This window comes from Diabrotica undecimpunctata, chromosome 8 (genome assembly GCF_040954645.1).
Source record: "Diabrotica undecimpunctata isolate CICGRU chromosome 8, icDiaUnde3, whole genome shotgun sequence".
In the NCBI taxonomy this organism is placed as follows: Eukaryota; Metazoa; Arthropoda; class Insecta; order Coleoptera; family Chrysomelidae; genus Diabrotica; species Diabrotica undecimpunctata.
In genome coordinates, this window is record NC_092810.1 from 108,229,727 (window position 1) to 108,255,674 (window position 25,948).

The following is a 25,948-nucleotide window of genomic DNA, read 5'->3' on the forward strand; positions in this document are numbered from 1 at the left end:
TTCTCGACATTCCCATATTTGTCTACAGCACTAAAAAGGGCTTTTAAGAGCCCCCCATGGTCGATTGAATATCTGTGCATATATTGAGCCGCTTTAGTCTGACACCCCTATATGTAAATATCTCTTGCACAATGCAAGATTGCGTTATACTCTGTCTAAAAAATACAGAGGTATATTCTCCTAGTGGAATAGACATATTTAAATTTTCACCACTACTGAATATGCCTACATCCGACCCTTCTGCAAATTTTAGACCCATCTACGTACCAGATATAACCCTGCATCCTGGGCAAGACCAATGACTAAATTTCATGGTTTTATGTTCCGGGGGTAGAAAAGTGACGTAATAAAAAATGATTTGTAAATAATATCTGCACAAACGCAAATCTTAACCTAACTCATCAGTTCGTAAGTACTTCAGGAATACACAAAAACTTATTATGAAAGTTTTCTTATAAGATTAATTTAAATTTTTAATTTGGTGCATGTAGTGTTGTGCCTCCAACGCTTCATTTACTCTTTTTTATGTACTTTACCGATATTTTCACAAATATTACTGCGAATGGAAAAAGTTTTTAGTATGTCAAAACAGTTCATTTTTTCTCTTATAAATCCTTTTTAAAATTTAATTTTTATATATTTTTTCCTATTTTGAATTTTATTATATTTTTTATTTAAAATGATGTAATATTTTTATCTACTTAGAGCTAGCTTTGGATGCACTAATTATATCCCAGACAATATGTGAAAAACTCATCGATTTCACGTAAAAAAACACGTTTTTGAAGGTTCTAAAAGCTATATGAGAGATATCTGATGACAAATCCTTGAAAACGTACAGCTGATGTTTTTTTAACAATCATAAAAAGTGAAAAAATTATTTTTTGCGTATAAAACCTTTCTTACACATTTTAGAGAAAAATGGTTCAAATAAAAATTGTAGATCTTAAAAACTTCTTTTGTGAGTCTCAAAATTAAAATACATAAACAATTCACCAAGAAATTTTCAAAAAACCCTTATTTTTGTAGTAATTTTAAAAATGTTAATAACTTTATTTATTATAATTTATTTTGCTTCAACCACTTAGGGTTATAAGCATAAGAAAAATACAAAAAGTGATAAAGACATACATAAGCATATATAAAATATCAATTACATAATAATGTATACAATATATATTTTAATTATCGATGAATTGTATTAAATTTTATTATAATAGTTTATAGGTTTCAAGAAAAGTCAGCTACGTATTTAGATTCTCCTAGAAGTTCTTTTAATGTTTTAGGAATGTGGTGATATAGTCATTCAACTGAGTATATTGGACAGTCAATCAAAATGTGCTTCACTGTCACTTTACATTCACAAACAAAACACATAGGTTCCTCTTCTCTCTTCGACAAGTATTCATGTGTTGTAGAAGTGTATCCTAATCTGAGACGTGTTATTAGGACTTGATGTTGTCGCTTTGAAGGCTAGAAGTTTCATGGAAGGACCGAAGATTTTATTTCTATCAATTTAGTGGTGCTTCTATTCCATTGGTTTTGCCAAACATCGTGCAATTTTGATTTTAAGTAGGGTTTTAAATCTAAATGCACCGTTACATTTTCCACTGATGCGGCTGTATTGGTTACTGCGGACCTAGCTAGACTATCTGCCTTTTCGTTACCTTCTATTCCAACGTGTGACGGTACCCAGAGGAACTCTACTGTCAAATTGTTTTGGTATATACGGTATAAAATTAACTCAATTTGCTGTAATGTTGGATGAGAGGGATAAATCTGAGAACTAAGTGAATCAGATATTAAAAGAGATTTAGGAAGTTTTTTTTTCTAGAATAAAGGTTAGGGCCTTATTGATGGCAAGTGAGCTTATGTAGAAGATTCTATGGAGGAGTCGCTATCGAGCTGAAGTTTTAGTTGTCGAGTAATTGAATTAATTATTTTAGTACATCGCAATTTCATTTTTTTTTATATATAATGTGGGGATAGATTTCTTTTAACAGATTAAGTAAGCCTAATGTGTCTTGTGTATAAGTTTTAGATAGACTTAATTTATCTGAATATCCTAAAGCATTTTCAAAAAATCAGTTAGTTGTTCAAAAGCTATTATCGGTGTTATAAGTTTATTCGTAATAAAATCTTTTACGGGTTCCATACTGTTAGAAATAGTCTCAGAATTATTAATAGTTTTGCAAGTATTTGCAATGGTTTTGTAAAATTTTCTTTAGGTTCTTGTAAAGGTGGGGTTAAAATTTCGTCAAGGCTGCGCTTAGCTGTGTTTACTTCTTTACTAGATGTATTAGTTATTTCAAGTGTATCAGGGGTATCTATTGATATGCTATTGATAGGGCATGCAAGTGCTGAGGAAGAGTTTGGGATTGATTTATGAGTTTGTGAAACATTAGGTATCGTTGATTACTGGGTAGTTGTTATATTTGTATCTGTGCATGTAGTTTGAGAACGTGGGAATGATGTTGAGGGTGATATTTGGGATGCAGTTAATATTGGTATAGTTAATGAAGAAGGTATAGTCGTGGATTGTAAGGAATAGGACGTCGCTGAAGATGCAGATGTGATCGGGACGTCATGTGGAAGAGTATTAACTATTAACTGTGTCTATAGTAGTAGTTGGCACTGTTGTTGTTAAGTTTTGATTTGGATTTGTACAGGATGGACAATTTGCTTCAAAATGGTCAGATTGTTTACAATAGTAACACGTCTGTTTTTCTAAAGATAAGAAAATACGATAAGATGTTTGATCGTGGTTTATGACAATTGAGGGAGGAATTAATGTAGCTTCCAAAGGAGAGATAAATGTGTGTCTTCGAAAGCTCAGTATGTCTATATTCTGGATTTGTTGTACCTATTCGTAAAAAATTAATTGGAGTTAATACATTGAGGCCTAACTTTTTAAGATCAGATTCTATGAAAGAGTGAGGAATACTAGGGCAAACATTAGAGATCAGTAATCTTTCATTTGGTGTAATCAAGCGTTGAGCATAAATTATTTGTTAATTGATAGTTATTCTTCCGTTGTCAGCATTCATGGCAGTTTCTACTAATTCTTCACTAGCTAGGTAGATACAAATACGGTGATTCGAAATTCTTAATGAAAAAAAAATATATCTTGGTTCTATAATTTTTCCCAGTGCAAGTAGATATTCCTCAAGTTTGGTGTTTTCCAGAGCATTGTATAAAATAGCTTGTTTTTTGGATGGGGATTTTGGAGTTGAATTGATTAACGCTGCAGAATATGAAGAAGTTTTATATGATGTCAATAACGTTTGGGGCCTCGATGCCCCTGGACTATTAACATCGTCCATTTTTGTTGTTTAACGACATCGAGTAATATAAATAATATGAACTTCTGAAGTAAGTATCTAATTAGATTAAAATTACTTACAGATTTTCTCCAATAAGTTCACTAATTTTTATTTATCGAATAGGATTTTGATTTTATTATTATTCACTATTTATACGTTCAGATTTGAAGAAATAATCGTTTAAATATTTAAATTTTTAAGAGAAACTTTGAAATGCGTGTAAACATTTTGACAGTATTTTGACGTTTTTTCTATGTCTGCTAATAACTTTGTTTTTCAAATAATGACATAATATAACTACTTGAATTAGGGCAATTAGTAAGTTATTAAAGTGTGCTCACTCTCAGCTAGTTCGACCAAATAGTTTGTAAGTTATTCAATTTGTTTATCCCAGATAGCGATTTTTTAAACAACAGTACTTGTCCAAACAGTGACTCTAGAGGTATTTAACAGATCACAATCTATTCTTTTATTCTTTGGTTTTAAGATATATTAAAAAAATTTCAATATTTTATTAAAAATTGTTATTAAAAAACCGTTTCAAAAGAGGCTGACTGTTTAGCTTTTATAACTTTGAAATGTTTATGTCATGCGCTTGTAAGAAGGCTCGCTAAAAATTAAGAAAAAAACAATATTAAAAAAAGAACCTTCTGTGACCAATAGCAACCCAGATAGCATTTGTTTCTTAAAACCGTATGTACATATTTTATAAACATTAAGAGCTAAAAATTGAACAGATTATAAGTGAGGATCTAGATTTTATTATCCAGTTGATGGCACATACAGAGAAGGTGTAAAAACCACCACGTTAAAGTGTACCCATGTTAAAGTGGAGGGGAAAACTTTCCGAGCTTCATTTCGTCGAACGTCTGAAGCGCGCTGAAAAAATTTGCAATATCTCTCCTTCTATGGTAAGCAGAGTACTCATTTTTTTTAAAACTTGGGTCGCTCTAGAATATAATAAGAAGTGGTCTACTTTCATCTATCGAAAAAATCGTAAAATCCCAGAATATTTAAATTATAATAAGTAATGTATATTATTTATATAAGTATATAATATTAACAAAAAGTCGAATCAGAACATTTTTTAGTTTTCGAAACCAAAATGCAGATAATTGCAAAAATCTATGCCTTCTACAATTTTCAAAGCAAAACATACAATAAATGAACTGACATGGGACATCTAAATTTGCATTCCATAACATATCAATTCATCCAGGCAAGAACTGATTTCTTATACTTAAAACGTGAGTAAACAAAAATGCAGAAAAGACAGTTAAGATTTGATTTCAGTATAGTGCTTCTACAATTCGCTTATACGTATTTCGTCCTATCAGGACTCCTCAGAGCCACAATGTAGGAGCTCTAAACGTGAAATCAAATATTTTGCGTCAAAACAAGTAATTATAAAAATAACTACATAGAGCGTGAAGAGCGCCTTTCCACGTTATGTGAAATGCCGGCTTTAGATAGCTTGTTAAACTTTACCTTTTAGAACCTTCAACAACCTGTAAAACATTTTTTTCAGGTTTTTCCTTTACTGGCCCATTATAATAAAACATAAAGAAACCGTTGTCTAAAAAAAATTAAACAAAATAAAAGTAAAGATATATTGAGAAATATTGGAATCAAGCAAATTGCATAGAACACATTCCAGTGGGTGTTTATTCTAATGTACCGATAATGTTCTTAATGATAATACCGACTACAATTTTTTCTGATCATGGAATTTAATATTCCCAGCTACATAATAATGAAAATTATGCAGTAAAGCAGTTTTAAACTGCCTACAGCAACGGGTGCAGATCCAGGAGGGCCCAAACCGTTAGTGGATTCTTTGACTTGTCGAAATTTTTTGTACCATTCAACTACTGTCCCTTGAGAATAATGTTTGTCAGTGTAAACAGCTTTTATTCTTGTATAAATAAAAATCGGTTGACAACTATTAGCTGCCAAAAATTAAATAACAGAATGCATATTATTTTTAGACGCACTTTCTATACGGGCGTCATTTTGTATCTTGTAACACTGCCTGGAAGAGATCCAAATGAAAATACATGTATCTAACAGCAACGTCACCCTGATATGAAATATTATTAAAAAGGGAGAAGAAAAAACCGTTTAAACTTAAGAACAAAACATTACCATAAATCATAAAGGAATGCAAGAAAAGAACTCAACTGGGGCCTTTGTCTTTGCTTATTTTTAATGTCATGCATATGAGTTCATAACTATATGAGATCCGTTTTTTTGTGGCAACATGTTTAACGAATTAATAAAACATTGACATTATGGGATGTCCTTTTATAAAATATTTTTTATTATTTATAATTTATATAAAATTTTAAATTTCTGCACATTTACCATTTTAGCATGTTAAAAATTTGCTATAGATTTGATACTAAAAAAAATCTTTTATAGAAAGAGTTTAATTACTTGCAATGATGGCTTATCAGGTGAATTTTTCATTAATAAAACTTTACGTATCGTAGTATTTAATTAATATTGTTATGTTTAGGCCCACAAGTCGAACGAGTGGGAGCAACAATCAAAACAATAATGGAGTAGCTTTGCCGGTTGGTTTGGCTGATGATCAAGCTAAAGATTTTGACTTCGAGAAAACTGAAATGAAATATGACAGTACAGGGATGTTTCACTGGGGTCCTGCGAAAAATCTCGAGGACTGTATATTGGTAAGAAAATCATTTGAATTTGTTTTAATATAAGTCCACATTATTATACAAAACTATGTCATCCTAATATACTTTATTCACACTTTTTTCATTAGTTTGTTTACTAATTTTCTTTAAAATCCTTATTCCAAATCCTTGATTTTTTTACCATTTTAACTTTTACACTATTCATCTTCTTCTTCTTCTTCCTACTTTATAAATAGGCACAATGCCTGTTTTACTTCGGTTTTTAGCCTCAATTGACGTTGTCTGACTATCTTTTCCTCGGTCGTCCCAATGATCTTCTTCAATTTGGCGATTTGTCTCTTGCTATTCGTACTATTCTATTTTCTGTCATTCTTTCGATGTGTTGATTCCATTCCACTTTTCTTCTTTTGGTCCACGCGTTTATTTCCTCTATACCACATCTCGCTCGTATTTCCTCACTTCTTACTCTGTCTCTTAGAGTTTGGTTTGTTATTTTTCGTAAGACTTTCATTTCTTTTGTTTCCAGTAGTCTTTGTGTTTTCGCCGTATCTGCGCTTGTTTCCGCTGTGTACGTCATTATCGGTTTTATGTTGATTTATATATCCTGGTTTTCGTTTCCGTTGTGAGGTATTTGTTTCTCCAGATTGTGTTGTTTAGACATCCTGCTGCTGTGTTTGCCATGTTCACTGGTTTTTGTACTTCTTCTTCCACTTTTCCGTAGCTAGACAGTTTTATTTCCAAGTATTCAGTTTCCATCACTTGTTCTATTATTTTGTTATTCACGACTAGTTTATATCTTCTCGTTTCCGCTGATATCACTATCGCTTTATTTTTCTCTGTTGAGATCTCCATGTTGTATATGGGCGCCGTATCTTCGAATTCTTTAATTAATCTTTGTAGGTCATCTTCATTTTCAGCTGTTATTATGGCGTCGTCGGCGTAGCATATTATCCTTATTTCCTTTTCTCCCATTCTATATCCTCTTCTTTTTTTAACTTTCTTTATGATTTCATCCATTATCCGATTAAATATTATTGGGCTCAGCGAATCTCCTTGTCTAATGCCAGTTTCATATTTGATAGGTTGTGATAGTTTTCCTTTACATCTTACCATAGCTATGTTATCTTTATACCATGCGGTCCATATGTATGGAATAAATTCATTTTTGGCGTTATTATGTACTATATGAAAAAACCTGAAACAGGTCGATTTTTATTCTTAAGTTGACAATTTACTGTATGAAAATATTATCCCCTTCCAGCAACCCCTTTGAATTATAAGCACCCCCTCAAAAATTTTAAATAACAAAGAGGGTCGTGTGGCACCTTGTTAGACAGAGATTTTAGTCCTCTGTTTAGCAATATAAAGTTTTTTGAGTTTATGCAATCATAACTGAGAAAATTGATTTTTACAATTAAATTAAATGTTCAACTTGACCACCATTATTCACTTCTTGATAATAACCTAGGCGATTTTGGAATTCTCGTACAACATTTTGTATGACATCGGGGGTTATTTTGTTAGTTTCTTCCGTTATCCTAACTTTTAAATCCACAATATTGCCTGGTCTATTAAATTAAACTTCATTAAAAATTAAAAATTAAACTAAAGAAATAATCAGGTATTTTCGTATCTGTTCTGCTAAACAGGGGAAAAACTTTTAAGATAATAAAATATTAGTCAAAAAGCCAAATAAACAATTGATATGAATCTAGTAGGCTACTGTCATTTAGGTATTTAAAGTAACTAAAAGACGTAAGTATAATGTTTGTGGCGTATTTAATTGAATTATAGCTCATTTGTCCGAGACTCAAAGAATAGAAATTTTAATTATGATTGGTTTTGGTAATAAAACAAGAACTCAAAAGGAGGTTTGTGAAATGTTTAATAATAAATACCCTGGTCAACAAGTTAAATTTTCTAAATTGCCCTTAACATTTTTCTGTTTCGTCGTTAACAGCAAGATGGTATAAGCATTCAGAATTCAGATTACAGACCAATTCCAAATGAACATTTATTAGTGATTAATGTATGCTGGTGAAAGATTATCGCAGTGGACACAGCCTCTTAAAGAAACAGTTCTTTATCGCAGGTGAGGAGTAATAAGAACGCTTATCGTAACTAATGGAGGGATTGAAACTTATTAAAACCGACCTCATATATAATTGCATCATTTGAGAATAAAAGTGACCAAATCAATAGACAGATGACAATGAACAGAAGAAAACATTTGGCTAGCAATCCTACAAGGCCCAGAGATAAAATAAAAATGTCCAATGTATACTAGATGGTAAATTAATATCGATCGTAAACGACAGATAGAATTTACTTCGAACTCGATTAAAAACGCCAGTTTCAAAGTTTATACATTAGTAGTGCCAAAAAAACATCAAAAGAAGAAGGGGTGGACAGGAAACAATGGGTAAAACTAGAACCAGAATCATACCAATAAAGCAGTTGCAAAATGTTCTTAAGACATCCTTCAAACGGAAAAAATGCCCCATCATCTCAAGAGGCCATTCTAAACCAGCTTAAAAAACTGCTTCCCATTTACACTTCTCAGCATTGCTGAGCATGCACTTGACAGTCGATTATATTCATATTTTAAGACATAAAACCTTATTTGACATTTTATCTTGTGAATGTAAATCAAATATCTCTGGCATGTTTCTGAAAACGCAGGTTACAGAAGCTTCACCATTTATTATGTTTATTATAGTTGTATTTACTATTGGACTCAGGTAAATGAATAATAAACCCGAACTACTGTTTACAAAAGAGTAGCAGAGAGATATCTATAAACCCAATTAATGATAGATCTACTTCAGAGATGCGATCTGCCCAAGCGAGTTTTGGTTTATCTAGTAAAGTCCAAATAGAGGAAACGATTGTCCTTTTCTACTACTCCTGTCCAAGCACAGTTCCTTACTGTTATTCCAAACCAATGGGGAAAGCAACTGGAAATTACCACATTTTCCGACGAATGTTCGTAAAGTATGAGCAATAGCTGCGAATGACCAGCTTCGTGATCCGGATGGCACCCGACGCATTTTCTCGTCTGGGGAGGAATGTGTGAATTCAGTTACTAAGCATGTAGAAGTGACTTATTAGGCTCTACATACAAAATATGCTACTGGTGAAAAACAGAAGCGTGATAACCTCAAACTACACAAAATAGCTACATGTAATTTCTGTGGTCTTTTACAACTAAGCACACAAACTATTCTGAACTATTCTGGAGAAGACACTATAGCAAACCAATATTTCTGAGGCCAGTCTCTCTGAGCTTTACTACCGTAAGGAGGCCCATTATACAACTACTTTAAGATATTTCATGAGTTTTTCCGTTAACAGTAATCAAAGTATTAATGGTGTTGGTTTTTGGGTTTCAAAATATTTTTTTTCTTGTGTGCTGGGCTATCTATCTGTCTGTGATGTATTATTTCCTTACGATTGAATGGATCCCTCTCTATTGTTTATTTGTTTATTTTGTTTCCTCAACAGCTGATGATAATACAAATAAATATTTATTTAACGTTTGGGCGATTTAAATCATGGGCGATTTAAACTTAAAAATCGGAGTTACTATAGCTGACGCTGACGAACATATAAGCAGTGTTGTGGGCAAGTGAGCGTAATCGAAGAGGGATTGCCTTACACAGTTTTGCGTTGACAATGCTCTGGGAATTATAAACTCTATGTGTACCATCTTTGAAGATTGTATGCTTGAATCTCTCCTAATGGACTACATCTAAACCAAATTTATTAATATATAATGATAGAAAGTCACTGGTAAACATCTATTAGCCAATAGAAAATACTACCTGGAGCTAACTGTGGTTCTGATCACCAACTCCTTTTTGCAAAATTGAAGCAAAAATTCAAAGCCTGTGCTAGGGTCCGCCACAGAAGACTATCACAAATAAGAGATACAAAACAATTTCAAAGCCAATGTAATGACAGATTCTAAAATATTTTATCTACCTTGGGCAGTTATGGTTCCAAGACGATTTGGCTATCGTGTAAAATACATACTTTGATGCAGATCTTGACTTTTTGCGAGTCACAGTCTAACGCCGAAATCAAACGGATCTAAAAAAGTGTGGATGATCTCCGCCGAACGCCAAAAAGATACTGAAATCGATACCCCTCTTAGACATTACCAATACCAACAGCTTTCTAGTGCTATTCAATAACAAGCATATTGAGAAAATCTGGGGCGAGATTCCACAATATGCTGGTATAATTAACATTAAATAACTCTTCAACAAAGTGGGACTACTCGTACCTACGTAAATTCAAACAGAAATCTTGGTACATATATCAAAGATACTGAAAGCAATGTACAGACAGATTTGGATAAATTTGACAGCATGCTATGATTGCATTACCGCTAATATGTTAAAGCATCTTCCATCATGCGAAATGATAATATTAGATCGATTGTGCAATCAGATCAGGTACGCAAATATGTGGCCTGAGGATTGTAGAAAGACCATAATTATACCTCTACATAATAAAGGTCCAACAAATAATTGTAATAATTATAGACAATAGCTCTAATATCTCACGCCAGTGAAGGGCTTCTCTACATCCTGCAACGTTGTCTTAAACACCCATATATTTTGATATACGAATGCCTATCTGAAAAATGCATTTTGGAGATAGGAATAAGCCAAGGATGCATTTTATCTCCATTATTATTTAACATCTTAATAGAGTTCATATTTCCTAAGCTTTTAAATGGTTAAGAGGAAGGAGTAAATCTAGGCAAAGTTAATGTTTGCATATGACACTACACTTCTAGTCTCTTTGTCAGAAGAAATAACTAAGTTTTTAAAAAAACTCGAGGTAAAAAGTTCTAAGTTTAAACTCATGGTCAACTAGAGCAAAATCATGGTTATTGACCAACAACAACACTTTCCCTGGGACTCAAACTATCGCGGAAGGCGAGGTAGTCTCCTCTGTGGTGTATCTTGAAGCTGTGGTTAACAACACAGGCGGTGGCTAACCCGAAATTCCTCCAATGACTCAACTAAACGGGGTCATGCATGATTGTCACATTATTATGACAAACAAGAAGATACTCGTTTCAACGTTGGTGTTAAACATGTTGTACTAGACTTGGATGTTCACAGAATTGGATAAATGGCGAATAGATATTTTTTGAAATGTGGACATGGAGATGATTAGTTCGAATTCCAAGGAGTGTTTACCGCAGAAATGTCATGTTTCTAGATGATATTAAACCCAATAAACGTCTTTATAGTACAGTTTACTCTAGTGTTTTAAAGTTTTTTTGGTTATATCTATCTAATTATAATATGTAGCGTTTTTAGCCCAAGGAAGGCCGTAGAGTCAGCGCCAACGCAGTAGATTATCGTAGCTATGAGCAGACATTACAAAAAACTTCTCAACAAACAGTATACTTAGGCGACATATATGGCTGTTGACCAAGGGCAATGAATAAAGATCCTTAATCGAATTGTACGAGATGCTAAAGCTCAATAATAAACCCACAATACATCTGTCGTAATTTTAATGACTACAACGATTCACAATATAGTCATAAAGTCGAAAGTAGAATAAAGTCGAAATATGGTACATCTTGGGTATAATAAGACAAACGATCAGATTATATTAACTAAGGTAGCAAGATAGATGTCCAATGACAAAAGAACAATCCACTAGTTTCATAACTTGCCCAAATAGTTTAGAAAAACCTCAAAGTGCAAACTATTTAGTAGAGCAAAGAATATAAAAAGTAAGTCGATATTGTATTGATGATTGTCAACATCCAGAAGAGATGGAGCACTCTCATAAATGCAAACAAAAAATGGCAATAATCAGAATATCTTAAAATCTAGTAAACTTTGCTGAGGTAAATATACTTGTACATATTAATATATTATTTAAAGCAGATCATATAGCAGTATAATTTCATGTGCCAATACTGCCAGAAAAAACGCATTATTTCTGTTAAATCACTTATTGTCTATAAGACCATGGGCTTATCAGCCAAGGAATCTGGGTCCAGGGTTTCGCAGACGACATTGTAATAGTGAATAGGGTAAAATTTCCCAATATTCTTGCGGATCAGATACGGTATTCTCTTCATTACATAGAGAATTAGTGTCTCAAAGAGAATGTCTCTATGAACCCTTCCAAAACTAAATTAATGACATCCACATAGAAAGCTTACTGGACTGAATAAGCTGAAATTATTTGGGGATGAACTAGAAACAACTAATGAGGTCAAGAATCTAAAAGGTAACCCTGGATTCCAAATCCTATTGGATTACTTATATCATCATCATTGGTGCTACAGCCCTATAAAAGAGCCTCGACCTTCCCAAGTCTAGTCTATTACGCCAGTCAGTTCTATCCATTGCCAACTGTTGCCAGTTTGCTGCGCCTATTTGTCTACCATCCTCATCTACACCATCCCTCCATCTGAGTTTTGGTCTACCCCTATTTCTACTTCCCACAGGTTGTGACATAAGGATTCTTCTAGGAGGGTTGTTCTGCTGTGATCTTGCCAGATGTCCTGCCCATCTTAGTCTTCCTATTTTTATAAAGGATACTACGTCTTTACCACCAAATATATGTTTATATCTGTGATATATCTCGTAGTTGTACCTCCTTCTCCAAACACCATTTTCACAGATGCCACCAAATATTCTTCTCAGGATCCTTCGTTCAAATATAAGCAGGAGATTTTCATCTGCCTTGGAAATGGTCCATGTCTCCGACCCATATCTCAACACTGGTTGTATATGGGTTTTGTATATGGTTATTTTTGTTTTTTGGCTTAAGTTTCTGCTTCTCATATGTCTAGTCCAAAATAGCATTTGTTTGCTAGGATTATTCTTCGCTTGATTTCTTCCGTCATGACGTTCTCCTTGGTGATCAAGAATCCTAAGTATGTGAATTTGTCCACCACTTCAAAGGTAGAATTATCAACCGTGAATTGGTGGCCGATGTTTCTGGCTCTATTGTTGGGTGTTGATGCCATTATCTTAGTTTTATTTTAATTTACTTGCAGGCCCATATTTTTTGCGGCGTTTGACAAGGTGTTATACATTTCTTCTAGCTTGCGTGTTGTGCGGGCAACTAGATCAACATCATCTGCATATGTCAAAATTTGGGATGATTTATTAAAAATGTTTCCTCTGCTGTCTATTTGGGCATCCCTGACCGCCTTTTCCAAAGCTATGTTGTAGCCTTAACCAATCTTATCAGTTTATCGGGGATGTGGAATTTATCCATGGCTTCATACAATTTATTTCTTAGGATACTATCATAGGCCGATTTAAAATCTACGAAAAGATGGTATGTGTCGATATTGAATTCATTGGTTTTTTCCAGTATTTGCCTTAGCACAAAGATCTGGTCTGTTGTTGATCGACCAGGCCTAAAACCACTTTGATATTCGCCAAGAAGCTCCTCTGAATATTCACTCAGGCGACCATATAAAATACTCGAAAATATTTTGTATGCTGTATTAAGGAGGGTTATTCCCCTATAGTTTCTACATTCTAATTCATCGCCCTTTTTGTGTAGCGGGCAAACGATCCCAATACACCACTCTTCTGGGATTTGTTCCTCATTCCAGGCTCTCAGTATGATTTTATATATATATATATATGATTAGTCAGAGTAGCACCTCCACATTTAATAAGTTCCGCGGGTATACCATCACTTCCTGGAGATTTATTATTTTTTAGGTGTTTTATTGCATCCCGTACTTCCTGAATTGATGGAGGCTCCAATGGTGTATTGTTGTTTGCTCCTCGGGGTGGTTGATTTGGATCTTCTACTTCGATAGTAAGCAGTTCTTTATAGTGTTCCACCCACCTTTTCAATACTTCTTCTTTTGTATTGAGTATATGCCCCTCCTTATCCTTACATAGTCCGATCCTTGCTTTAAATTCTTTTCTTGCTTTATTTAGATTTTTATAGAATTTTCTTGTTTGATTTCCCTTTTTTAATGCCTTAAGTTCTTCCAATATTCTATTTTCATAAGTTCGCTTTTTTCTCCGATGGATGTACTTCTCTTCTCTTCTGAGATCTTTATATTTTTGTTCTTTTTCTCGGGTTCTTCTTTGCTGCATCAGTTTATATGCATTGTTCTTTTTTCTTGTAATGTCCTCGCACTCAGCATCGAACCACTCATTGCGTGGTGGTGGTCTTTGCGGCCCTAGAATGTTATTTGCTGCGTCTTTAATGTAATTTTTACACGTTTTCCATTGTTCACTAATTGTTAGATTCTCTTTAGTTATGTATTTAGTTTCGATATAGTTTTGAAACCTTTCTACCGTTTGCGGGTTTTTGAGGAGTTCAATATTAAGGCGCCTTGTTTTAGTACTTCTCTCCTTCGCCTTTGAGATTCTAGCCCGAATTCTTGTGCCAACTAGAAAATGATCTGAATCAATATTGGCGCCTCGATAGGTGCGGACATCCATAAGGTTGGAGAAGTGTCTAGCATCTATGATCACATGATCAATTTGGTTGTTCGTTAATCCATCAGGCGAGGTCCAAGTCCCCATATGTATTTTTTTGTGTAGAAAACATGTGCTTCCTACGATCATGTTCTTTGAGGCTGCGAAGGTGACTGCTCGGTATCCATTCGAATTAGTATTAGTATGGAGACTATATTTACCAATGTGCGGTAGATATATTTCTTCCCTTCCGATTTTTGCGTTCAGATCACCGATTACTATTTTAATGTCATTTCTGGGACAATTGTCATATGTTCTTTCTAATTCATCATAGAAATTGTCTTTTTCTTCGTCTTCCTTGTCCTCTGTTGGGGCATGTACATTAATAAGGCTAATATTAAAAAACTTGCCCCTGATCCTTAAGCAGCTTATTCGCGTATTTATCGGCTTAAAATATATAACCAAGTGCTTGACTTTATTATTGACTATAAAGGCTGTCCCAAATTCATGTCTGGTTGTATGGCAACTATAGTATATATTGTAGTTTGCTTTTTGGATTATGCCATGGCCTGTCCATCGTACTTCTTGTATTGCAGTAATATCAGCATTATATTGGGCTAATATGTCACACAGTTTGCGCATGTTTCCAGGTTCGTTAAGTGTGCGAACGTTCCAGGTAAATACATTAAGATCATTATTTCCATTATTCAGGTCCTTATTTCGTTGCATAGGTCGTCGTCGAGATTTCCGTCCGGCATTTTTGACTTTCGATTTCGTAACTATAGGGTTTTACCGGGTTGGGTAGTTAACCCAACGTCAAACCCCCTTTTCGGAGGGCCATTTCACCCACTCTCGTCAGTTCCCGACCCAACTTTCCACCCGGGTTGGATACCAGATCTCCAGCTGGGTTGCTCGGTTAACAGGGGACACCAGCGTGAAGGTGAGAGTCGGATTTGAGTAGAAGAGGCTAGTTGGAGTAAACTGGAATCAACTCCATGTATTCGCATTCTACCCCTTTATCCCCCGGATTACTTATATAAACAATATAAAAAACAGGGCTAGGCGACTTTTCTGTAATATCAGATGAGTTATAGATAAAACCTATGCGTTGAAACCAAAGGTAATCTGTTGGTTACACACATCAATTATACGACCGACAGTTACTTATGGCTCATTACTTTTGGGAAAAAAGACGACTTTGCAATCTTATGTCGCCTCTCTTTCGACCATAAAAAGACAAGCGTATCTAAATATAACAGAAGTCTTGAATAGTACAGAAACGGCATCTTTAGAGACTACCAGAGGTCTCCTTTCGCTGAAGTATATATTTCGGCGATAGCGTTTATGACCATCCTGGGATTTAAAGCCAATAATACTTGGAGGCCGAATTATGTATTGAATAGCCACACAAATACTACTGGGACTATATTTAAGAAATTCATCTTTATGATGAACTCAGATATGATTACACCAGAGCTAATCTTCATTGAGAAGATTAACACAATTATACCATCTAGAGAACAAAAAGTCCCAAATATTAATGTAAACTTAATATGGTTCAGTGATAAAACTGATAAATCTGCCCATGGTACTAGATCAGGAGTCTTTGACAGGCGTGTAATTATAATAAATCCTACAGTCTAGGTCAATATATAACTGTGTTCCAGGCTGTAGTTTTTGCTTTGGTGGACCACATTGATGAAATCATGAATGGAGACCCCAAAGCAAACATAATCAACATTTATGCAGATAACCAAGTGGCTATTCTGGCAGTAAAGAGCCCACTTATCAAGTCAAAACTGATAAGAAACTGCAAAGGAACTGAACAACTTGGCAAAAGATAATAAATTGTCTTTAATATATGTGCAGGTCATAAAGGAGTGCATGGGAGTGAACAAGAAGATTTTTTGACAAAACAAGGCTCGATAGAAACGTCTGTAGGCTCAAAATAATTAAAAGAAATATAGAGCCACTCAAGGGCAAATCCAGAAAAAGAAAATAATCAAGAATATTAATAAAAAACTCTCGGACAATTTGATCAACCTTAATAAACGGTCACCAAAATTGGCCTTCGTTAAGGTGACAGGACAGTTTAATGGAAAAACAAGGTATGAGACAAATGTCTTACGACCAAGTGAAAGATATTAACCAGTCTCGCCTGAACTAAGAAGAAGAAGAAAAAGAGCACCTGACCAGGTAACTCCTCAAAATAAATCCTCAAGATAGTAATATGCAAAAGATCTTTTAAACGGCATTAAGTAAAGTACGAAACCAAATGACCTGTTTAAAATTGTGACGGGTAGCTCTTCTAGTCAACAGATTCAGTAAAACTCAGGTTTAATTTAAATATAAATATATTTAAAATAAATAAATAACAAAATAAAATTATATCCTAGACAATACGTACATATATTTAAACGTTAACCCCAACGACGATTGTATCGACGATTCGATGACCCACTGTTTAATCTGCGAAAAATGAAATAAAATTTATGTCATAAAAATCCAAACGAAAATACGGTGCGTTAATTCGCACTCGCTAACGAAAAGAAATGATTGGGTAGAAGGTGGACGGATCGATTAACACTCGATCCGGCAAGGAGCGGAAAGTGACTAATCAACACTTATCCATGGATCAGGTCTGTCTCAGATCAATACTCTAAGACCGGTAAGGAACTGCCACTAGATCAACACTCTAGCAGAAGCGGTTGGCCTTCAGTCAACACCCTAGGGGCAGTGGAGTTGTTCCCAGATCAACACTCTGATAGAACTCCAGACGATTGGTCTTCAGTCAACATCCAAAGGCCTGGTGAAGTTCCTACCAGATCAGCACTTGTTAACTGCATCTTTAACTTTACATAATATAGAATTTGATTAATTCATCACTTTAATTGTGGTATACCTTATGTGATTGATATTTTTTTGTTTAGGATCGAAATCAGGCGGCAATGACAGTACTGAATGGACACGTCGTTGTATGTTTGTTTGCCGATCCAGATTCTCCACTAATAGGCCTTAGAAATTTAGTTATGCCACTGAGAGCTAGCAACTTCCATTACCATGAGCTTAAACATGTTGTGATAGTAGGTTCAGTCGACTACATTAGGAGAGAATGGAAGATGTTGCAAAATTTGCCCAAGATATCTGTATTAAATGTAAGTAAAATTATGTAATTTTAAAGGGATAAAGATATATACTACAAAAAACTAATCTAGGTTAATGCTGTTAGTTACTGTTATAAATTAAAAGAAAACTAATTAGGCTTTACTATTTCAGCAAATATTTACGTTCCGAGGTACGGCCCGAGGTAATCGGGAAATAGCTTGGAATTTTAATTAAAATAATTTTGTAGATTTTTAAAACATTTTATTTTTCCCGTATTCAAGAAGGCTTAATTAAATTTTTTAAATATATAATTTATATTTTAAAATATATAAAAAATATATAAAATATAAATTATAAAAATTATAAATTATAAAATAAACTTTTATTTTTATTTTTTATATAAAAGTTTACAAAGAAAGATGAACGAATCTCTTTCCCGAGTAGAAGAAAATAAGTTGATAATTGACATTTAGGGAAACACTTTCTTGGCCATTAAACTTTATATACCACTACTTTTTACCTTTAAATTTATGTATGACGACCTATGTTTTAAACAGTGTCCAAAATAAAATTCTCCAAAACTTTTATTTTGTTCTAGGGATCACCCTTAAGTAGAGCAGACCTTCGTGCCGTTAATGTAAACTTATGTGATATGTGTTGCATTCTGTCAGCTAAAGTGCCAAGTAACGATGATCCTACTCTAGCAGATAAGGAAGCAATATTAGCATCTCTTAACATTAAAGCAATGACTTTTGATGATACGATAGGTGTACTGAGCCAGACGAATGGTACTAATGAGGCGGGTACGCCTGTTGGTAGTCCTATTATTCTTCAACGTAGAGGATCAGTATATGGAGCCAATGTTCCTATGATAACAGGTAATTGTGTTCTATATTGCTGAATGGAATAAAACATAATAAAATAATAAACTTTTAATGGTAAATATATTGAGAACACATGTTTTATTTCTGAACTGCTCTAGTCCATTCGCCGTTAATTTGGAGGCTAATATTACTATCATCCTCTAAGTTTTTTGTCGATACGATCTTGAATCTAGTGTAATTTATATTGAGTATTGGACCGCCTTCTTAAGTAATTTTTACTATGTGGCTTGTAGTTTGTATAATGTAAATATCAAATGGTTAGTTTGACATCATAGACGTTTTCACATAGTAACGTGAAAGATCTTGTGTGTATACCCTAGACCTGTAATGAATGACCCTTTGAAAAAAATGTAGACTTCTTCGACTTAGACTTCTTCTTTTGGTGCCTATTTGTTTCGAATATTGGCGATCATTCTGGCTATAATTATTTTATTAACTGATGCTTTAAATAGATAAGTTGTTGTTGTGGAGAACCATTTCCTAAGGTTTTTTAACCATGATATTCTTCTTCTCCCAATTCCGAGGCTTTCCGAATACTTTGCCTTGAAGGATTATTTTAAATAATCTATATTTAGTGCCTCACTATTTTTCTTTAGTTTCTCATTACGTGTCCGAGATATTCTAACTTTCTCCTTTTAACCGTATACATCCCTTCTCTTTCTTTCCCCATTCTTCGGAGTACAGTCTCGTTGGTTATCTTGTCCGTCCATGATATCCTTAGGATTCTTCTGTATAGCCACATCTCGAAGGCTTCAAGTTTTTTCTCCATCGCTTCAGTGAATGTCCAGGATTCAACTCCGTAGTATATTATCAAGAAAATATAACATCGTATGAGCCTTACTTTTATCGTCAGATTAAGGTTGTGGCTTTTAATGAGTTTGACCATGTTGTTGAATGCACTCCTTGCCTACTCTATTCTACATTTTACTGCTTGTGAGTGCACTGTTTTACTCTTAGACTTAGACTTAGTCTATTTTTATTTTCACGGTTGTTATCTGAGCAGGTGATAAAGAGACTTTCTTCTTCTTCCGTCTCGCTATAAGCAACTCTGCTTATTCATTGACGGATTAATACTTCTAAGGAAGGTTTTCACTCCATATCGTGATCGACCAATATTTCTCTTGTTGGGTGATTTATCTCTTGCTATTTGAACTACTCTGGTTTTCTTCATTTTGTTAATGTGGTTATTCCATTATTTTTTTTTTATTTAAGTAAACACTCGTGTTACCCGTGTAGGTACGTAATATTTTCTTCTAATATTTTCGTTTGTCTTTGATCTCTCAGCGTATTTCCTGTAAATCTTATTAACATTTTCATCTTTGCCATCTCCAATAGTCTTTGTGTTAAGGCTATGTGGCTCTAGTTTCTAATAAGTATGTCATTATTGGTCTTATACTAATTTTATAAATTTATGATTTTATCTGTGTTAATTTGTCGGTTTCGCCAAATAGTGTTATTAAGACATTCTGCATCTTTCGTCCGGCATCACTAAGTCTATGATAGATCATAGCTCTACTTGATCTATCACTTCTTTTCTCAGGTCTCCATTGTTGGACTGTTTAATACCAAGGTATTTTACTTTCATCAGTTATTGAATACTGACGCCATCGATTTCTAATTTACTGATTGTACTGATTATTATGGTTTTAGTTTTCTGGCTACTTCTTCTTTTTCTTCTTATTCAAGAACCATATTTATGACGAACATTGGCTATCATCAGTAATCTGTATTCCTTGTATTATAAATTTTAGAAGTTCGTATTTGTCATTTTTTTAAAATGTGGCCAAAATATTTGAGCTTGCGTTTTTTATAGTATAAAAAACGTCATGTCTATTATCTAATCTTACAAAAACTTCTTCGTTACGCACTCCTCTGCCAACAATGTTATTATGAGCATCCTGTGGTACCAACACATCTCAAAGCCTACCAGTTTTTTACAAATGGCGCTAATAAGGCTTTCACGCCTTATTATTGCTCAATGCTCAATACATAGCAGATCACCACTTGAGTTCGTGCTGTCGTGCTGAGATCGCAACTACACAAAACTAGTTTATTTTTTATTAATAATACCCTAGCTTACTCGATTCTTGCACAAACCTCTTGCATGTAATCCCATGATCATCAGTTGGCGCTACAGCCCTTCGTGAGCCCTGACCTGCCTCAAAACATTCTTCCATCCTTCCCTGTCGAGTGTCTGTCTTCTCTATCCCCTTACTCCAATGTTCCTTAAATCCAGATACCTGAGTTTAGGTTGACCCCCTCTTGTTCTTCCGACCGGTCTATTTAGCATGGTTATTTTAGAAGGATCACTTTCAGTCATCCACATAACGTGGCCCACCCATCTTAGCCGGTTTATTTTGATGGATTTTACGATATCTGCATCATCAAAAAGTCTATAGAGTTCGAAATTACATCTCATAGAGTTTGGAACTCTATAGACATTCGAAAGTCTATAGAGTTCAAAATTTCCTTCTCTACAGACCCTGTTCATTAACTCAGCCATATATGGTCCTCAATACTTTCCTTTCAAAGATTCGTAGTAACTCTTCGTCTCGAGTCGTCATTGCTCATGTTTTTGATCCGTATGTGAGCGCTGGGCATATTATTGTTTCATAAAGTTTGCACTTTGTTGGTCTTGACATATTTTTCGCTTTTGTTGAGGCCAAAATAACAGCAGTTAACCACGATTATTTTTTTTCTTATTTCAGTAGATGTGTTGTTTTTGCAGTCAACTACTGACACTAAGTAGCAGAACTCTTCCACCGTTTCTAAAGTTTCGTGTTGCATCTATTAGCTATTTTGTTGCATTCTTGATATAGCCAGCATATATTTAGTTTTCTGGGAGTCAATCAGAAGTCCGATAATTTCTGCGTCGTTTTTAATACATATGAAAGCTTCAACTGCTTCATTTTGGGTTCTTCCAATGATCACGATATCATCAGCATATGCCATTATTTGTATACTACAGGTATATATCGTACCCGTTAAGTTTATTCCCGAATCTCTTTTTCTTCAGTTCTCAGTTAGTTTTCAACAGTTTTCAACAGTTCTCTGTTAGTTGTAAATGGTTCTCAAAGATCCCATTGTACTCACACTTTACATTCAACTTTTCTCATTGTCAAATTAATTAATTCTACCAATCCTTTTGGTATTCCAAATCGGAGCATAGCCGAATATAATTGGAGTCTGTCAACAATATCGTACGCTGCCTTAAAATCTACGAAGATGTAATGGCAGTCTATGTCATACTGCCTTGTTTTTTCTAATATTTGTCTGATAAATGATATGTGATCAATGGTAGATCTATTTTTCAAAAAGCCTCATTGGTATGTAGAGACCGACCGATTAATCGGCTTCGGCATCGGCTTCGGCCACCTTCGGCCAATATTTAAACCTTCGGCCAAAATTCGGCTTCGGCCAAAACAAAGCCGAAGGTTTCACAAACTTTCAGGTCAGGTACCTAGTAGGTAGGAATAAATTTTAACAATAGGCCAAGATGTCTCAAAGATCATCATTTGAATATTTCTCACGTAGTAAAATTCTGATAATAATAATTTTATTGTATTTGTTAAAACTCACGATTACTGGTGTTTTGACTAGATACCTAAATGGCAAAACATCGACCATCGACTATGAATGTTTTGACTTTAATGTTTCTTAATTTTATTTATTTTTATTATCACTTCTATTACCAAACAATGTATAAATGTTTGACTTTTTTATCTCATAATTTTATATTTTTGTTTATCACATATCAGGTAATAAAAATATAATGCACATTATTTAAATTATTAACATAATATAACAGGTATATTTTTAGTCACCTTCGGCTTCGGCTTCGGCCGAAGGTATCCTACAGGCCGAACTTCGGCATCGGCTTCGGCTTCGGCCAAAAAAATCACATTCGGTGGTCTCTATTGGTATGATCCTATTATATTGTCAGTATACTATGCCAATCGTTCGTTAAGTAAAAGGGATACAATTTTGTAGGCCGTATTAAGAAGGGAAATCCCTCTAAAGTTAGAACTGTAAGCACGTTTCCTTTTTTGTGTATAGGGCATATAATTCCAGTATTCCAATCTTCTGGTGAAACGCGTTCTTGCCATACCTATGTTAAAGTTCACAAGTTTGTAAAAGAGGGTTACAAGTGTTTTAACTGCCACATTAATATTTCTGCGGGTAGGATATCTGCTCCGAGTGACTTGATTCTGGGTAGAGACTAAATATCTTTATTAATTTCTTCCAAAGTTGGTAACGTTGGTAGCTCAGTTTTCTCCTGTTCTAGTTCTATATCATCTCCACCTTCAGCTCTACTTTCTCCATTAAGTAGCGTACTGAAGTATTCCTGTCACATTATCAGTACTTCTACTTTGTCATTCAGAAAGATTCCATTATGAGCCTTGATTTAGTTCGCTTCTGGCTTGCATGTTATCCCAGTGGTAATTAATATGCCAACCTAGTTATTTTTAGAATTGAACCCTTTCTACTTGTTACCATTTACTTTTAATATTATTCTCCTAATATTTTCGGTTTCTAAGATCACCAACTACTTTGTTTTTTCTACATTCAGGTTAAGCCCGAAATTAGAACTAGATTAGATTAAAGAGGGCTTAGCCCTTAATGAGCCTCCTTATCGTATTCCTTTGCTTATGTATATAGATTCCGTAAGTCGTCAATCATGTTGACTTTCATTTAGTTAATGGGGATGTGCCGCTTTCGGCAAACTAGCATATATTTAGAAAACACCTCCATTCCTTCAAACTGAAAGAAAAAGGTATATAACACATGCATACTACCAGTTTGTACCTACGAGCTAGAGACCGTAGCCCTTACCAGGAAATCTGCTAAAAAAACTAAAGCTAACTCAAAGGACAATGGAACGAAACACGCTTGAAATATCAGTGAGAGACAAGATTAGAAACATCAAGATAAGACGTAGAACGAAGATCAGGGATATCATTACAAAAATGAAATGGGGCTGGGCTGGACATAGCCAGATATGATGATAACAGGTGGATACAGAAAATCCTAAAACGGAGAGCAAAGAGGACGATAACAAGCATAAAAAGAACTCAAAAGAAATGGTTAGATGACATAAGAATAATGGCAGGCACAGTGGATTAGCTTGGAGCAAGATAAAGAAAGATGGAAGCAATTGGGAGAGACCTACATTCAGGAGCAAATGGAAAATAATTAGCGAAGACGAAGAAGAAGAACATTTTGTTGATTTGATATGGACATAAGACATAGAAGCTTCTTCTTCTTCTTCTTTTAATTGCGCTACAACCCTTTTTGGTCTTGGCCTACTTAACAACGTTATTTCATTCTGCCCTGTGGAATACTTTCTTTCGCCACTGCCTGATCTTCATGGTTTTAAGATCTTCCTCTACATCGTCTACCACCTTTTACGAGGACTTTTTCTTGTCCTATTTCCTTGGGGTTTCCATCTCTGGATTACTTTTACAGCTCGATTATCTGGCATTCTTTCTAATTGGCCAAGCCAGTTTAGTCTTTGTTACTTTACAAATCTAACGATATCTGCACTCTGTATTAATTATCTTAATTGGGTTGGTCCAATAAACTTTGTAGATTCTAAGCTTAGACTCACGATTCAGTAACTTCCTTTTCATTAATCTTTGTATGCATAAAAGCACTGATTACCGCTAAGAATCCGTGCTTGTATGTTTTCTTGACTGACGTTGTTGCTGTCATTTATCATTGAGCCTAGGTAGGGAAAGGTGGGGGCATAATCATAGGTATGCTTTCTACTTCAGATTCTCATGTCGATTCGACCTTGTACACTCCATATATTGCCTTCTGTTTTCCTTTCATTTATAGAAGTATCACACATAGAAGCGCTGATCTATATTATAATTTCTTCTCTATAAATTGCTTTATGACGAATACTGCATCTGTACACGATTTTCCAGGACGTTGTTGTTCATCTGCTAAGCTTATCTTTTGATTTATTCGTTCTTGCAGAAGTTTAGTTGTAAGTTTTAAACTGATTTAAACTTCTGTAGATTTTCGGCTGTTTTTTATCGCATTTTATAAATAGCAGGATTAGTTTGCTAGACTCAAAAACCTATTCTAAATAAGTATCCTGGAGTTACGAACAATATGTTTATCTGTTTTCTCTTAATCTATATTTTGCTCTCTTTACTTAAATGTTCTGAAGCTCTTAATATAAAGTATTTTCGCGTAGCTACAAGGTTGTAATAATTTTTTGCATGTCTTAAGTGTGAAATATTTTTCAGTAGTCTGCTCCAAGCTCTTGAATTTCACAAAATAGTTCGATAAAAGAAGTACTAGCTCCTTATTTAATAAGAGTATCCAGCTATGTGGTTTCTCTGTATCCTGTCAGCCATAATTAAGATGCATTTTTCTGCTTTGCCAACTGCTTAAGAGTTGCGGTGTTTTTCTGCACTCTTGAGTAGAAAAATCTATTCTCTAGTGTTAACTAAGTTCTAACCTCAATTTTACTATTTTGGGTGGTAATCTTTGTATATCATTTAGATTTAGACGACAAAGTATCGAATACGATGCAAATATGCAAATCTTATACTACTAATTGTAATTTAATTCACATTTAAAAACGCTTTATTGATTATATATTCTAAGTAGAAGTTAAACAGCCTTTTTAATTTTTAGAATTAGTAAATGACAGCAACGTCCAATTCTTAGATCAAGATGACGATGACGATCCGGATACGGAGTTGTACTTGACACAGCCATTTGCTTGTGGCACAGCTTTCGCCGTTAGTGTTTTAGACTCTTTAATGTCGACAGTAAGTATTGTAAAAATAAGTGTGGATTTGAATAGTTAAGCAATGTTTATTTTCCAGACGTACTTCAATCAAAATGCCTTAACATTAATTAGATCATTAATTACCGGAGGGGCTACTCCGGAACTGGAATTAATCCTCGCTGAAGGAGCTGGACTTCGAGGAGGATACAGGTATATTTATTATTATTATTATTATATATATATATATATATATATATATATATATATATATAAATATATATATATATATATATATATATATCTTATTTTTTATTGTCTAATAGAATACGTTAGCACTTACGCAAATTACTAGCTAGATCTCCTGAGAGATAGAGACAGATCAAATACAAAAATATTAAATATAAGAAATTGCTATTTAAATGGCAATAAGCCACAATTATAGGTTAAAGTACGTTTATTGACGTTTCAATTTCCACTTCGGAAATCGTTCCCAAAATACAAACATTAGTAAATTAAACAAATTTTGTTTTTTTTGTTACTTGGTGAAAAATTCTTCTAATAATTTAATTTTTTCTGACTCATTTATATTGACAATTCAGACATACAGTATACATTTTAAAGTAGACGACTTTAAAATGATATTGCCAATATTGTTAAGTTGCGTTCCTGGGACGACTTTACTTGTAAGATAGTTTATTCGATTACATGAAATCAACTTTAACTTGAGAATATCCGTCAGAAAAAAAATCATAGCATGTAATTTGTCTTTAAAAAGACAAACACATGC

At 34.1% G+C, this 25,948-nt stretch overlaps 1 protein-coding gene across 2 annotated transcripts in view; it reads left to right on the plus strand.

Annotated features, from left to right (window-relative positions):
• slo (calcium-activated potassium channel slo) overlaps nt 1-25,948 on the plus strand; it is a 535,662-nt gene that overhangs the window by 494,212 nt on the left and 15,502 nt on the right. For both annotated transcript variants that reach the window (XM_072540708.1, XM_072540706.1), the window contains 5 exons: nt 5,842-6,016; nt 17,355-17,579; nt 18,128-18,407; nt 25,065-25,201; nt 25,259-25,371. In XM_072540708.1, the coding sequence (XP_072396809.1) occupies nt 5,842-6,016; nt 17,355-17,579; nt 18,128-18,407; nt 25,065-25,201; nt 25,259-25,371 (930 nt within the window). The remainder of the gene's footprint in view (nt 1-5,841; nt 6,017-17,354; nt 17,580-18,127; nt 18,408-25,064; nt 25,202-25,258; nt 25,372-25,948) is intronic.